The sequence below is a fragment of the Macaca nemestrina genome, chromosome 17 (genome assembly GCF_043159975.1).
Source record: "Macaca nemestrina isolate mMacNem1 chromosome 17, mMacNem.hap1, whole genome shotgun sequence".
In the NCBI taxonomy this organism is placed as follows: domain Eukaryota; kingdom Metazoa; phylum Chordata; class Mammalia; order Primates; family Cercopithecidae; genus Macaca; species Macaca nemestrina.
In genome coordinates, this window is record NC_092141.1 from 71,692,510 (window position 1) to 71,709,173 (window position 16,664).

The 16,664-nt window shown below is 42.8% G+C and overlaps 1 protein-coding gene across 9 annotated transcripts in view; it reads left to right on the forward strand.

Moving 5' to 3' along the window:
* The window catches only part of LOC105483058 (tousled like kinase 2), a 142,648-nt gene extending 128,573 nt beyond the window's left edge, over nt 1-14,075 (forward strand). For all 9 annotated transcript variants that reach the window (XM_011743629.3, XM_071083390.1, XM_011743634.2 and 6 more), the window contains 4 exons: nt 232-370; nt 6,505-6,616; nt 8,393-8,500; nt 12,977-14,075. In XM_011743629.3, coding sequence (XP_011741931.1) covers nt 232-370; nt 6,505-6,616; nt 8,393-8,500; nt 12,977-13,150 — 533 coding nt within the window. In that variant the 3' untranslated portion in view covers nt 13,151-14,075. The remainder of the gene's footprint in view (nt 1-231; nt 371-6,504; nt 6,617-8,392; nt 8,501-12,976) is intronic.
* The last annotated feature ends 2,589 nt before the right edge of the window (nt 14,076-16,664 follow it).

Sequence of the window (16,664 nt, forward strand, 5' to 3'; positions counted from 1 at the left end):
TTTCCAGAGTTCATCATAGTGGTGGTTTTGGCACATTAAGCAGGTGATTCTTAGAAAAAAAGTTTCAGCAGATGCGGAGGGCTCTCCCTGAGTATCCAGAGTCCAGATTGCTTGATTCCCAAGATGTGGATGTTTGCTTTTGCGAGAGTTTGAGTTCTTATCTGCTATTACTTTGGGTTTTTCTCTTAATCGGTAAGTCTCTGCTTATTCATGAAGGTTTTTATTTTTTAGGTAATATTCTTTTAGTAAATGGTACAGCGTGTGGAGAGATAAAAATTACAGATTTTGGTCTTTCGAAGATCATGGATGATGATAGCTACAATTCAGTGGATGGCATGGAGCTAACATCACAAGGTGCTGGTACTTATTGGTAGGTATCCAGGAGCTCTGCCAGGTTGGCTATAGAGATGTGGCTCTGCTCTGCTGAAGTGTTGATAATGAATTAATCGCTGTATGCTATCTGCTAGGCAAAAATCCATAAACCAAAGCAGACTTTCTCCCCAAATCGTTACTATCTTTTCAGCAGTTTGACTCTTGGTATTTACATTAATTTGTCTTAATTTTTCTTTCCTTTCTTGAAAACCCTTAAGAAGAAGGAGAGCTTATATGTGGCCAGGTATTTGAAATGTATGTTTTCTGCACAGAGTTGGCCTTGCAAGTCAGTAGAGAGCAAGGTTGCTCATGTGGTGTATATAAAGAATGGCCCCAAAATCTTTCTCGTCCAAATACAGATCTCTCTTCATGGGTTAATGGGATAAGGGATTTGTCTCAAGAGTTGCCTGAGGATGTTGGACCGTAGGGAGTTATGAGGATCAGAATGAAACGTAACTATAGCGCGTATGAAATCTATACAGGAAAAAGTGACCACAATTTACCAGAAGTTTATCCGTGTCTGTTAGCCATGTTCTGAAAGTTTTTGAGGCACATTCCTTCCCATCTCTTGTCACCTGTCTTTCCCTAGCCACCCCACCCAAGCTAGCTCAGCCTGCCAGTTTTATGCTTCTATTTCTGCCTACAATAACCTTTGGCCATTAGAACCATAAAAGATACCTGAAACTCGGGCCTTTAACTCTATGGTTATAAAAGTGTGTTAACAAAGCTTCCTCTTCCATTTTGAGGTGGTCACACAAGCCACATATTGGTGTATATAAAGAATGGCCCCCAATTTTTTTTTAGTCCAAATACAAGTCTCTCTTCACGGCTTAATGGGATGAGGGATTTCTTTCAAGAGTTGCAAAAGAAGACTCTATAGCACCAACAGAGGGGCAACACATATTATTTGTACCCCAGGGAAGGTGGTCAAATCACTTACCTTTGGAACTGGAGGGTCCTGGACCTTAGCAGGGAGTACTGACTGTCTGGGAATCAGAGGTAGAGGAGGAAGCAGAGGGGCGTGGTCTTCACAACACACAGCATCAGCCCTGTGCTCATCATGAAGCTTGCCAATAACACCATGGACACAATGCCCCAATTTCTGTTGCTCCTTACTGCTTGTGAAAATGGTACCTATAGTAAAAAGTCAGTCCTTAAATTAAAACTTTGAAATTATAGATTTAAAATAGAAGCTACATTTACAGTGTTTATTCACTGTGGTGGTTATTGTGGGCTAGTGTTCCTGTCACTGAGTGATACAAAAATATCTGCTGCTGAAAGTTCTGGAAACAGGTCTATACCTCTGCTATATAAATTCACTGGAATTTGGATTTGAGCTTTGTGTTTGATAGTTTGTTTTTTTTTTAAGGCACAGTTTTTTCGCATTTAAAATAGTTACTGCTATAGTTGCTTACCTACAAAAATTCAGTGATTAGAATTTAAGTAAAAATTATGTGATGCTAGGGATTTTGCTTCAAAGTAGTCTGTAGGGGAAAATGGTGAAGATTGGCCACATGTTGATAATTCTTGAAGCTGGATGGTGCTTTCTTAGGGGGTCATTTTACTGTTCTTTCTACTTTAGATTATAGTTGAGATTTTTAATAATTTAAAGTAAGACAGGGCTTCTGAGAAGATTAAGTGTTAGAGGTTTCTATGAAGGTTTGAAGAGTCTCCAAATGGGTAGAAATATTGTCATAATCACCATCCTCAGTATGTCAGATAAAAATAATCCTGAAGGGTATAACAAATTATAAGTTAACTATTTGCAGTATTTGGTGGCTGCAGAACTCTACTACGTTGAATACTTCTCTTATTTATTTATCTATTTATTTATTTGAGACAGAGTTTCGCTCTTGTTGCCTGAGCTGGAGTGCAATGGCGTGGTCTCGACTCACTGCAACCTCTACCTCCCGGGTTCAAGCGATTCTCCTGCCTCAGCCTCCTGAGTAGCTGCGATTACAGGCACCCGCCACCACGCCCAGCTAATTTTTTTGTATTTTTAGTAGAGACAGCTTTCACCATATTGGCCAGGCTAGTCTTGAGCTCCTGACATCAGGTGATCCACCTGCCTCGGCCTCCCAAAGTGATGGGAATATAGGCTGAAACCTCCCTGAACCCTAGTTTTCTTTTTTTTTTTTTTTTTTTTTTTTGAGACGGAGTCCCACTCTGTCGCCCAGGCTGGAGTGCAGTGGCCAGATCTCAGCTCACTGCAAGCTCCGCCTCCCGGGTTCACGCCCGTTCTCCTGCCTCAGCCTCCCGAGTAGCTGGGACTACAGGCGCCCGCCACCTCGCCCGGCTAGTTTTTTGTATTTTTTAGTAGAGACGGGGTTTCACCGTGTTAGCCAGGATGGTCTCGATCTCCTGACCTCGTGATCCACCCGTCTCGGCCTCCCAAAGTGCTGGGATTACAGGCTTGAGCCACCGCGCCCGGCCATAGTTTTCATAGTGAGCCACCGCGCCTGGCTGAATACTTATTTTAAAGAAGTGACACATAGACTATGCCTTGAGAATAATTTGTTTTTTGTATGGGGATTTTGATTGTGATGGAATATGCAACTACGTATTTTTTTTAACACAGTTTAGTATCATAGAGCTGTCTTTTACTCTCCTCCCAAAATACTTGATAGTAAGTTAGGATGCTTATTATTTTCTGTATTATTTGGGTGAAGAATTAATTTCATTCACTTACAGATGGAGAAACTGAGACCTAGAAAGGGATATGCCAGACATGTACAATCAAGTGACGGGGCTTTTTATATTCTAAAAATCTTGCTGGCCTGGCGGGTGGCTCATGCCTGTAATCCCAACACTTTGGGAGGCCAAGGCAGGCGGATCACGAGATCAAGAGATCGAGACCATCCTGGCCAATGTAGCGAAACCCCATCTCTACTAAAAATACAAAAATTAGCTAGGCATGGTGGCGCATGCCTGTAATCCCAGCTACTCTGAGGTTGCAGTGAGCCAAGGTCGCGCCACTGCACTCCAGCTTGGCAATGGAGCAAGACTGTCTCAAAAAACAAAAACAAAAACTCTTGCTAACTTATTTTCTGCATTTGGGTGAGTTCAACAACTCCTGTTCTTCCCTGCCACTGCCAAAAAAAAGTTATAAATACATTTAAATGATCATTTTAGAATTAAGGTTATATTTGTTACTTATCCAAGATCATATTTAAGTTATGTGTATTAAAAAATCAAGAATTGGCCGGGCGCGGTGGCTCAAGCCTGTAATCCCAGCACTTTGGGAGGCCGAGACGGGCGGATCACGAGGTCAGGAGATCGAGATCATCCTGGCTAACACAGTGAAACCCCGTCTTTACTAAAAAATACAAAAAGCTAGCCAGGCAAGGTGGCAGGTGCCTGTAGTCCCAGCTACTTGGGAGGCTGAGACAGGAGAATGGCGTAAACCCGGGAGGTGGAGGTTGCAGTGAGCCTATAGCACGCCACTGCACTCCAGCCTGGGTGACAGAGTGAGACTCCATCTCAAAAAAAAAAAAAAAAAAAAAATCAAGAATTGGCCGGGTGTGGTGGCTCACGCCTGTAATCCCAGCACTTTGGGAGACTGAGGCAGGCGGATCATGAGGTCAGGAAATCAAGACCAGCCTGGCTAACATGGTGAAACCCTATCTCTACTAAAAATACAAAAAATTAGTCGGGCGTGGTGGCACACGCCTGTAATCCCAGCTACTTGCGTGGCTGAGGCAGGAGAATTGCTTGAACCTGGGAGGCAGAGGTTACAGTGAGCCGAGATTGCACCACTGCCCTCCAGCCTGGGCAACAGAGTGCGACTCCATCCCCCCCCACCCCAGAAAAATCAAGAACTATGAAAACTAGGGTTCAGGGCGGTTTCAGTAGCTCTTGGAAGATCTGTTCTTTTTACAAATTCTTTTTCCTTTATTTCTTTGCCTTTTTCCCTTCTTAATGAGTCCTATATTTCATTTCTCAATGTGTGCTTTGGCTAAAAGTTTTCATTGTAAAATAATAATCTAGTTAAAGGTCTTAATCATCCAAAAACGTTTCTTAGGCTGGGCACGGTGGCTTACTTAATCCCAGCGCTTTGGGAGGCTGAGGCGGGCGGATCACTTGAAGCCGGGAGTTCGAGACCAGCCTGGCCAACATGGTGAAAACCCGTCTCTACCAAAAAATACAAAAATTAGCCACGCATGGCGGCGGGCACCTGTAATCCCAGCTACTCAGGAGGCTGAGGCAGGAGAATTGCTTGAACCTGGGAGGCGGAGGTTGCAGCAAGCTGAGATCACGCCACTGCACTCCAGGCTGGGCAACAGAGCAGGACCCTGTCGCAAAAAAAAGTCTCTTACTAATAAAAAATAAGAAACAAGAATATGAAACTATAACTTTTTTTTAAAAGAAAGAAAGGCTGTCATCTGAAACTAAATTTGATAGAGATGGATCAGAGAAGGAATATTTTGCCTCTGAACTCATGTGGTCCCCTTCAATCTGTAAGTTGTATTCCAGGATGAGCATAGGGTCCAAATACAGAATTTTCCACAGAATTGATTTTGCTAGTATGAAATCTTCAGAAATCAATCGGTAATCTTCAGAATTCTACCTTCCAGCCTTGATGTGGCTAAGACTCCAGCTGAATTTATTTGGTTTCCTAAATACAAGAGGTACTTACCTTCCATACCATACAATTTGGTGTGGTTGGCTATCACATATTAAACAGTTTCTTCAGAGACCAGTGGTGGGGAGGGAAGGAATTTAGATGAGGAATGAGTTGTTCTAACAACTAGTTTGGCCTTTGCTACACTATTTGTTAGTTTTCCAGTAAGCCCCTGATCACCCTTAAAGTAGGAAATATAAAATACCTTCTGAGCCAGGTGTGGTGGGTGGTGCACCTGTAAATTCCAGCCACTTGGGAAGCCCAAGGTGGGAGGATCGCTTCAGATCAGGAGTTCCAGAGCAACCTGGACAACAGAGTGAGACCCCATCTCTAAAAGAAAAGAAGTGTCTTCTGAAAATTAGGACTTTATTGTCATCTTTGATATTGGAATCATAAGAGGCTACCATAAGAAGGTAGGATAACCTCTGCCCTCAAATATCTGTACTGGGTCCTGAATTCCTTTGGACTTTTAAAACATTTACTTATTTCAGAGACATCTCCTTTTGGCAACATGAAACCCACGCCATTTCTAGTTACATTTAATATTTGTTGATGAAGCTATCCTAAAAGGGAATGCGCTTCTTTTGTGTCTCCCCACCCCCTTTTTAAAACTTGTCAAATGACACTTATATTAGGCACGACCCTGGGAAAGGAGGCTTAGAGTGAGTGAAGTGGGACTAGTGAGAATATTTACCACTCTTAGGAAATTGAGAACTGTATTTTGATGCTTTGTAGGGACATTACTGCCTCCCTAAGTTAGAGTGTCTTTTCTTTCTTTGAGATGAGGTCTCACTCTGTTGCTGGGGTGCAGTGGCATGATCTCGGCTCACTGCAGTCAGCCTCCACCAGGCTCAAGTGATCCTCCCACCTCAGCTTCCCAAGTACTACAGGGGTGTGCTACCAGGCCCAGCTAATTTTTGTATTTTTAGTAGAGATGGGGTTTTGCCGTGTTGCCCAGGCTAGTCTCAAAGTCTTGAGCTCAAACAATCTGCCGGACTTGTCCTCCCAAAGTGCTGGGATTATGAGTATGAGCCACTACACCTCGCCTAGAGTGTCTTTTCATTGACTCTCCATGTAGGTCTAAGTTGACTATTAAAATTCACATATTGGCCAGGCATGGTGGCTCACGCCTGTAATCCCAGCACTTTAGGAGGTCGAGGTGGGAGGATCACTTGAGTCCCGGAGTTTGAGACCAGCCTGGGCAACACAGTGAGACCCCACCTGTACAATTTTTTTTTTTTTTAACTACCTGCGCATGGTGGTGCCTGCCTTTAATCCCAGCTACTTGGGAGGCTGAGGTGGGGGAACCACCTGAGCTCGGGAGGTTGAGCCTTTAATGAGCCATGATCACGCCACTGTACTCAGCCTGGGTGATGGAGCAAGACCCTGTCTCAAAAAAAAAAAAAAAAGATATTTCTGTTTTCAACAAGATATTTTATTTTGTCTTTTTGTACATGTCTTAAACTTACATAATCATTATTCTAAGAATTTTTATTTCTTCTTTGTCCCAGGTATTTACCACCAGAGTGTTTTGTGGTTGGGAAAGAACCACCAAAGATCTCAAATAAAGTTGATGTGTGGTCAGTGGGTGTGATCTTCTATCAGTGTCTTTATGGAAGGAAGGTAAGTTAGAAGGTTGACGGAGAAGCTTGATTTCTTTCTTGGGTGGCACACACATACAGTGCCTTGGTATGGATTAGTCTCTTGAAGTTAATTATTAGGTTATACAAAATAGAATCCTAAAAGGGTGGTTTAAAGAAAATAAAGACTTAATAAATACAAGCCTTATTCGTAAGCAGAAATCCTCAACCCTAGGGTACCTAATGAGTTCTGCTGGGCTGTTAAAATCATGCACTTTTACTGTTATCAATTAGATCTTGAACATGTATTTGTTCTGATAGTATGTATAGGGATTTACATAAATCGTATATTTATTAAAGTATACAATCTTCCCAAGAACCTGTGGGCGCCAAGCTCAAAATATCCCCAGAATCTTTATTGCCAACCGTCCCATTAATTGAGCCTATTATTAATGAAAGCATGCTTTATATTTCTATACTGGGGAGATGGTGTCAGGATGTATTCATTGTTACCTCTGATCAAGGTCACATATCATTTCAACAAGTGGTAAACTATACCTAATGAATTGTCATATTTGTTTTTCCTTGTGAACATGCCTTATAAATGTATATATTAGGATCCACTTGTATATTTATGTTCCTGTTTTTGTGTGTTTGTATGTTTCAGTGTTTCCCAGTAGGCTGTGGGTATAAACCAGATGGGAGTTCCCATGTCTCCTTTGAATTCTTAATATTTTGATTACATTCCTCAGACCAGGCTCTTTTTTTTTTTTTTTTTTTTTTTTTTGAGTTGGAGTCTCGCTCTGTCGCCCAGGCTGGAGTGCAGTGGTGCGCTATCGGCTCACTGCAACCTCCACCTCCCGGGTTCTCGCCATTCTCCTGCCTCAGCCTCCCAAGTAGCTAGGACTACAGGCGCCCGCTACTATCCCGGCTAATTTTTTGTATTTTCAGTAGAGATAGGGTTTCACCGTGTTAGCCAGGATGATCTTGATCTCATGACCTCATGATCCGCCTGCCTCAGCCTCCCAAAGTGCTGGGATTACAGGTGTGAGCCACCGCGCCCAGCCCAGACCAGGCTCTTAATTCAGATTATACTTTCCTCTTTAGCTTCTCCTTGGTCTTTCTTTTCTTTTCTATCTCATCTCTCTAAAATAGGGAAACTATTCAGAGGTAGTAGGCTTAATTATTATTTCCATTCCCTGACAATGTTGAATTACTGCTGATAACAGTAGTAGAAATTATCTAGAAATAACTGTTTGAGAGACATCTCAGTAGAACCAGTATAGAGAGACTTGAGTTGAACTTATTTTTAAGAGTTTATTAGAAAATGGCAGCTCAGCATAGATTAAACCATTAAGTAACCCTAACTCTTTCTTGTTCCCGCTCTCTCCTTACCCCTCTTGGTTTTCACTTCCTTTCCTTCTATTTTTCTGTTTCTTGAATTGTCCTGAGGCACAGGTGTGTATTTCTTAGGGCCTCACGTATCCCTCAGAGCAGGTGAGGTTGCTGGGTTCTGCTCTGGATCTCCGTTTTCTTTGGTGTGAGCAAAGCTTAGCAAAACGTTAGGATATAGGAGATGCTGCTTCTGGTCCCCACTCTGCTTTGACCTGGAAGTTGAACTGTGAGCAAGTTACATACGCTCTGAGCTCTCACCCCCTTTATCTATAAAGTGAGAGAACTAGAGGAGATTGTCTCCAGAGTTCCTTGCAGCAGTTCATATTAGAAGATGTCTTCTCCTTTTCCTTTCCTGTGGTACTGAATTGTTTTCTCTTTAATTTTCATCAGAGGCCCACCTTATTTGTTTGTTTTTATGTGACAGCCTTTTGGCCATAACCAGTCTCAGCAAGACATCCTACAAGAGAATACGATTCTTAAAGCTACTGAAGTGCAGTTCCCGCCAAAGCCAGTAGTAACACCTGAAGCAAAGGTAAGTTTTGTTTGACCCATTGGCTAACAGAAACAACTGCTTTGCTTTCTGTATTATTTCTTTGGGTAATAGTGAATGGATTCTTCAGTGTGAAATTCAGGAGTTATTGAAAACATTAGGATAGGCATGAATTAATATTCCTAAGAACACTTGACAGAAGAACATTGCTTATACCCTGATCACCCCATCCCCAATAGTGAATGGATTCTTCAGTGTGAAATTCAGGAGTTACTGAAAACATTAGGATAGGCATGAATTAATATTCCTAAGAACACTTGACAGAAGAACATTGCTTACACCCTGACCACCCCATCCCCAGTTCCAGTAGAAGGAATGTTGATCGGTGTGTGTTTTAATCCAGAAAGGCTCCCTAGAGTTAGAAAGGGAGGGAGAGCAGACTCCAGTTGAGAGAGAACAGGTAGGTATGTGGATGTCATGAAGGATACTCAGCTTCATCTGTATTCAGGGATTATGATTAATTTGGGAAGCTGATGCCCATGTAGGAGAAATTATATAAGAGTACTAAGGCATTTGTATTAATCTGTTCTCACGCTGCTAATAAAGATATACCCAAGACTGGGTAATTTATGAAGGAAAGAGGTTTAATTGACTCAGTTCAGCATGGCTGGGGAGACCTTAGGAAACTTACAATCATGGTGGAAGGGGAAGCAAACACATCCTTCTTTACATGGCAGCAGAAAGGAGAAGTGCCAAGCAAATAGGGAAAAGCCCCTTATAAAACTAGCAGAACTCGTAAGAACTATCATGAGAACAGCCTGGGGGTAACCACCCCCATGATTCAGTTACCTCCCACCAGGTCCCTCCATGACACGGGATTGTGGGAACTACAATTCAAGATGAGATTTGAGCGGGGACACAGCCAAACCATATCAACATTATAGGGTTAAATGTCAAGCGAATGGTAGGCAGTAAATTCTGTTGTCAGTGGGGCAAAGGAAGCATAGAATGGGAAGTGGTGAAAAGGAAGCTATAAATAGTCATTCATCCTTGCCACATCTGTAAACCAAATTCTAATAGCCAGCCTACTTTTTCAGTGCTATTTTCTTTATCTCTATTAACCAGTTCTTCTGAGATGAGTAGTAGCCAGCCCCATTTGATGCTATGGTCATTCAGCATTTTTAAACTCTAAGTGAGCAGTTGTAAGTCTTGTTGTTGTCAGTTTGAGACAGAGTCTCACTCTGTCACCCTGTCTGGAGTGCAGTGGCACTATTACGGCTCACCGCAGCCTTGACCTCCCCAGGCTCAGGTGATCCTCCCACCTCAGCCTCCCGAGAAGCTGGGACTACAGGCGTGCACCACTACACCTGGCTTTTTTTTTTGTATTTTTTGTAGACAAGGGGTTTCGCCATGTTGCCCAGGCTGATCTCAAACTCCTGGGCTCAAGTCATCCACCTGCCTCAGCCTCCAAAGTGCTAGGATTACAGGTGTGAGCCACTGTGCCCAGCCAGTTACAAGTCTAATCTCTTTTTTTGGTGTTTGATCTCTGCTGTTCCTTCACAGCGTACCTATGTGACATAGGTTGGGAAAGAGCCTCTTTTTCCAAGTGGTATAGCTTCCATGTCACAGGGTAAGAATTAACATCTTTAGCAGTTGTTTGTAATTCCTGACTGATTACTCCCTGTCCCCATTGTTCAACAGTTTAAGTACTGCATAACCAAGAAATCAAATCTGCAAGGGAGAAGTCCCATAACACATCCCTAAGGCAAATGCTGATTTCCTGACTGTCCTGGGAGAGCTGGAGAGAGGCTCAGCTTTGAAGCCTGGTTAACCTAATTTTGGTATCAGCTCTGCACTCAGTAGTAGCTGTGTAACTTTAGGCAAGTTAAACCTTTTAAGCTGCTTTTCCTTATCCATAAAAACAGAGACAAAAACATCTTCCTTAAAAGGTGTTTGTAGCTAGGTGCGGCGCTGCACACCTGTAATGTGCTATGATCACACCTGTGAATAGCCACTGCACTCCAGCCTCCGCAACACAGTAAGACCCTGTCTCAAAAAAAAAAAAAAAAAAAAAAAAAGGGTGGTTGTGAGGTTTAAGAGGACTGGTAGCACCTAACCCTTGACAGATTCTCTAGCTAGCTGCTCTACTACCCGTGCCGCAGCTGCCACCCAGAGTTGACACCGAGGGACTTGAATACGTTATCTGGTAGATGTTTAATTCTCCTAATCTGTCAGGTTTTTCAAGACTATTTCTTTATATAACTTTTGTCAAATTTTTGTGTTTATTCAATAAATAGTGAACAAATGTCTCCAAAACTTTAGAGACTGTTAGATGAACTTGCTATGAAGAATACAGAAGTATCTCCAAATGTTTCCATGAATTGTCTCCTGTGTCCCTGTTTCTCCAAATCCTATCCTCTTCTCTTCCTGTCCTCCCACAACAAATATTTATTGAATGCCTATGAAACACTAAGACACTATTCTGGGTAGTGGGGGTGAAACCAAATATGTAGCAGTGAACTCTGCAGACCAGTTCCCTACCCTTAAGGAGTTTATATTCCACTTATGAGAAAAACAATAAAACAAAAAGTGGATACATTTCAGATGGTGACACATGTTATGAAGAAATAAGTCAAAGTAGGGAGATGAGAAGGTAGAAACTTCTTTTTTGATGGCATGGTTAGGGAAGGCCTCAAAGATGAAGTGACATTTTGAGCAGTATCTTGAATGGTATGAAGGTGGGAGCCATGATTTGCAGGAGCCATAGATCTGCAGGGGAAAGCATTTTAGCAGAGAGAAGCTCAGATGTGAGAATAAACTTTTTGCAGGTCCACAGAGCAAAGGGAAAGGTGGTAAGAGAGGCAGGAGGGTGAGGGTAAGTGTGAGGGAAGGCAGTTGCAGGTTTTAATCAGAGCAACTCTGTGAGCTGATTGCTGTTTTAAGAGCTGACACTGGCAGCTACAGAGAAAATTCAAGGTAAATGAAGTTTACTTGGCTGAGTGCCGTGGCTCACACCTGTAATCCTAGCACTATGGGAAGATGAGGTGGCAAGATTACTTGCGGCCACAAGTTTGAGACCAGCTTGGGAAACATAGTGAGACCCATTTCTACAAAATATTTTAAAACTAGCTGGATGTGGTGGGGCACGCCTTTGGTCCTAGCTACTTGGGAGGCTGAGGTAGAAGATCACTTGAGCCCAGGAGTTTGAGACTACAGTGAGCTGTGATCATGCCAATGCACTCCAGCCTGGGTGACAGAACAAGATCTTGTCTCTAAAAAAAGTTAAAAAAAAAAAAAGTTTGACAAATATTTAACCCAAGGTAACCTGTTTAACTCCAATTCTATGCCTTTCACCTAGAAAAGTTCATTTTTAAAGGCCAAGGATCATTATGTTCATTTCTATGAATTGTTTTTATCTTCCATATGCTTTAACCAAGCCAGTACCTGTCTTTGATTTTGAAAAGCCAGGATTGGCATTGTATTATTAATTTGTTTATCAAACATGGGGGAAAACCAGAAAATCAATAGCTTGATTCATGTTGTAGATTTTGTTTCAAATCAACTCTGCTTTTTAGGCAATTTTAGGCTCACAGCAAAACTGAAAGTATAGAGTTCCCTTATACTGCCTGCTGCACCCATGCAGCCTCTGCATCGACATCCCCCGCCAGAGCAGTCCATTTGAGAGAGCCAGTGAACCTGTGTGTACCGACACATCACATCCTTGTCACCCTTGTGTAAAATACGGACTTTCTGTAATAATGATGTTTTAGATTTTTAAAAATTAATTTATTTAAAATAGTTATATTGAAGCTCATTAAATAGAACTAGCTAAAAAATAGGAAGAAAACAAGCAGGACAAGACAGATAATCTATATAAGGGCCTTTATGCTAAGACTTACAGAAACTAAAACTGCATAGCCTCCATATTTGTAGTCAACTGGAATTCCGTGTGTAACCCCACTCACTGCATTTTTGGGTCTACAGTGTTATCGTGGATGCAAGTCCTTTCAGGTTTCCCTTTACGACATAGGGAAATGATTTTATCACCTGTGACACATCATAGTGTTAGCCGTTGTGTGTCTCCTGACACTTCATATGGTGATAGAATTTTCACTTCCGCAGGAAGTTCACTTGAGGTCATGGTTTGTAGATGGAGGACCATGAAGTTAGACTGTTCCCATCCAAACCAGCGAAGACAAAGAGAGATTTTTTTTTTTCTGTTGGTCTTAGTGCTTTGGGGGCAGGAGTATTTAGAGGTCATGCTTCCTTTTTCCTCCCTTCAGTAATGGCTCAGCCCTTGCTGTCTGGGAAGGAATCAGTGGCAGCAGAGAGGTACTGTTGTTGGTGCTTCTCCTTCCCTTGTTTTCTTTGGGTCTGCCTGGTGGTTTCTGGGGAAGGCCTTAAATTCCTTCTCTTTAGGAGATATTTGCTATGGGCCCTGGCAGCCAATAGCCTTAGGGTTCCCTCCAGGGGTGCCAAGACTATCTGCCTCCATCTTCAAGAAACTCTCCTTTGCAGGCGTTTATTCGACGATGCTTGGCCTACCGAAAGGAGGACCGCATTGATGTCCAGCAGCTGGCCTGTGATCCCTACTTGTTGCCTCACATCCGAAAGTCAGTCTCTACGAGTAGCCCTGCTGGAGCTGCTATTGCATCAACCTCTGGGGCGTCCAATAACAGTTCTTCTAATTGAGACAGACTCCAAGGCCACAAACTGTTCAACACACACAAAGTGGACAAATGGCATTCAGCAGCGGGTTTGGAACATAGCGAATCCGAATGGATCTGATGAAACCTGTACCAGGTGCTTTTATTTTCTTGCTTTTTTCCCATCCATAGAGCATGACAGCATCGATTCTCATTGAGGAGAAACCTTGGGCAGCTCCGGCCAGGCCTCATAGGAAAAGGCCCCGCCCGAGGTTCCGGCGTCAACGGCCACTGTGTGTGGCTGCTCTGAGTGAGGAAAAAATTAAAAAGAAAAACTGGTTCCATGTACTGTGAACTTGAAAACATGCAGACTCAGGGGGGTCCCTGATGCAGTGCTTCAGATGAAGAATGTGGACTTGAAAATACAGACTGGGCTAGTCCAGTGTCTATATTTAAACTTGTTCTTTTCTTTTAATAAAGTTTAGGTAACATCTCCTGAAAAGCTGGTAGCACAAAGGCTCAGCTGGGGATGGTGTTTGACTTCGGAGGAAAAAAGTTGCTATTGCCCGTTAAAGGCACTAGAGTTAGTGTTTTATCCCTAAATAATTTCAATTTTTAAAAACATGCAGCTTCCCTCTCCCCTTTTTTATTTTTGAAAGAATACATTTGGTCATAAAGTGAAACCCGTATTAGCAAGTACGTGGCAATGTTCATTCCAATCAGATGCAGCTTTCTCCTCCGTCTGGTCTCCTGTCTGCAATTGCTTCCCTCATCTCAGTAGGGAAAAAATTGAGTGGGAGTACTGAGATGTGTGGGGGTTTGCCATCGGACAAAGAATGAGGTTAGAAGACTGCAGCTTGGAGTCTCTCTAGGTTTTCAACTATTTCTTCACAATTTGAACACTTGACGGTTGTCCCTTTTAATTTATTTGAAGTGCTATTTTTTTAAATAAAGGTTCATCTGTCCATGCAGTCCTCTTGGATTCTCTGAATGTAGTAACTATGAAGCTATGCCAAAGGTAGGCAGAAGATGGGCTTGGGAGCCAGACACTCCAGGGATCAGTAGTTCCTACCCACAGTCTTTGTGTGCTTGCTAAATGGTGTACATTTCTTGTTAACCATGTTATTAAAACTTGATCAGCATATAAGCTTTCTTCTGTTAGATCTTTTGGCAGCAAACAACCTTCCCCCCAAGCCTCTGAATTTTGTGGGTGTGTGGTGGTGTGTGTCTCTGTGTGTATGTACACACATTGTCTAACTCACTTTAAAAAATTCATCAAATGGAATTTTTAAAACCATCTCAAAATAAATAGGCATTTCAGGCCTGGCGTGGTGGCTCACGCTTGTAATCCCAGCACTTTGGGAGGCCAAAGTGGGTGGATCACGAGGTCAGGAGTTCGAGACCAAGAGTTCTTCACCATGTCAACATGGTGAAACCCACCCCATCCCTACTAAAAAAACAAAAATTAGCCTGGTGTGGTGGCATGCACCTTGTCCCAGTTACCCGGGAGGCTGAGGCAGAAGAATTTCTGGAACACAGGAGGCAGAGGTTGCAGTGAGCCGAGATGGTACCACTGCACTCCAGCCTGGGCGATAGAGTGAGACTCTGTCTCAGGAAAAAAAAAAAAAAAAGGAGAAATAGGCGTTTCAAATATGAAGATTCTTTTGGCACCAATTTTCTTTTTTAATTTGGTTGTTTCTGAGATGTATGATCAACTGAAGATGGAGCTGAAATGGGAGCCGGGTGGCCCCACCGTGCCCTTGAAACAGCAGAGCACTCTTCAGTAGAGAGGAAGGGAGCCAGAGCCTGAACATGTGGTCGCCAGCTTGGAATGTTACTGACATATGTGGCGAGAGGGCTCAGCCAGAAATATTTAAAGATGTAGTATTCCGGCCTGCAAGTTCTCTGGGCAGGGAGGGGGAGTCAGAAAGGGTAGAGAGCTCTCAAATAACTCATGACTCTAGTGTTCCTTTCACATGTGAACAGTGTCACTGGTGACACATTTTCTAGGACCTTTGTTTGTTTTGTGGACCTGCCTCAGTCTCCTCGTATCAGGCGATCTTAAGGGAAGATGGAGTGTTTCAAATTGGAGAGAAGTTCTTGGGTAGGTATTGTCCTGTGGAATTCTGAATGCAAGGAAGTCAGCCCCAGAGGCCTTGGTGCCCCCAGCTTTCTAAAACTACTTTATTACAATTTATATGTATATACACATGCACATATAAACGTGTGCATTTATATATGAGTGTATAGTACCTTTTTAAAAAAACATTTCCTTCAAGCTGCTAAGCAAAGAGTCTCACAGGTTGAGCACAGTGCTGAGAGGATGGTGTCTGCATAATGAAGACATGGATGAAGCCGAGACCATGTTAAACTTACTGAAAACAATGAAGTTCTATTCCTTTTTTTCTCCCTCTCCAATGACCTTGTAGTTGATTTCTGTTTGTTTTTTAATTTTTTAACATTTTTTTTTTAATGTTGAGAAAATGCTGCATCTTTCTTTAAGGCTTCCCAGTAACTTCCTGCTTTCTTTTTCCCCGTGGGCTTTTAAGTGAAGCTGCAGGATTTTATGTGTCAATCTGACCTTTCTACCCTTATCCTATTGAAAGGATGCCCTCTTCCCTTGCTTTTGGTCTAGGGCCTGGTTGGAGCTAACTAGGCTTGGCTGAGTCTGGGCAAGACCTCCTTTCGTTGCATGGACAGGCAGGCCCCAGAGAACATGCAGAACATTGACCTTTCCATTGACTGTCTTTCAAGCAGCCAGTGAAATCACTAAGTGGGGTTCTTCCATGACATATTTTGTTAATATGGGTTTCACTTTTTCCAATAGTCCCTTGTTGCCCCAATGTTGATTTACTTTACACAATGACAGTATGTATTAATTTGTAATTAAACCCATCCAGATTGTTTTAGCCTTTTCCCAATGGGGTGGGGGAGGGAAGAAGGATATTAAAATCAGTTTTAAGAAGTATATTTCCCAGCCTCTTGATTTGACTGTAGTTCTCCAACTTCACACAGGGACCTGACCACCTAAGGTGTAGATGGGAGAATCCTGGCAACTGGCTGAGTCTTGGGGCATTGCAGGCATGGGAATGTGTTGATTCATGCAACACCTTTGGTACCGTGAAGTGTGCCAGGAATGATGCTTGTAGGTGGGAATATAGCAGTGAACAGGACAGGGAAGGCCTGGCAATCCAGGAGCCAGCAATCCAGGAGTAAGGGCCCAGGAGGGAAGGAACTGGGCTCTTGCAGTATGAGATGGGTAGCTTTAGATGGAGAGCAGGAAAACCTGTATGTCCCCACTTCTGTGGCAGACCTGGACATGTCAGCTATCTAAAAAAGGGTTCTATTTCCTTCCCTGCCTTCATCATTCTCATTGCCCAAGCTATTTGCCTCGTTTCTTAAGGCAGAATCACAGAAAGGTTAAGAGCCTAGACTTTAAAATCAGGTCTGGGTTCAGATCCCACCTCTGCAAGCTTCAGGGATATCTCCTTACATAGTGGGAGTAAGGAGTAGAGATAAGATATGTAAAGTACCTGGCTTGCTCATAAGAGGGGAATCAG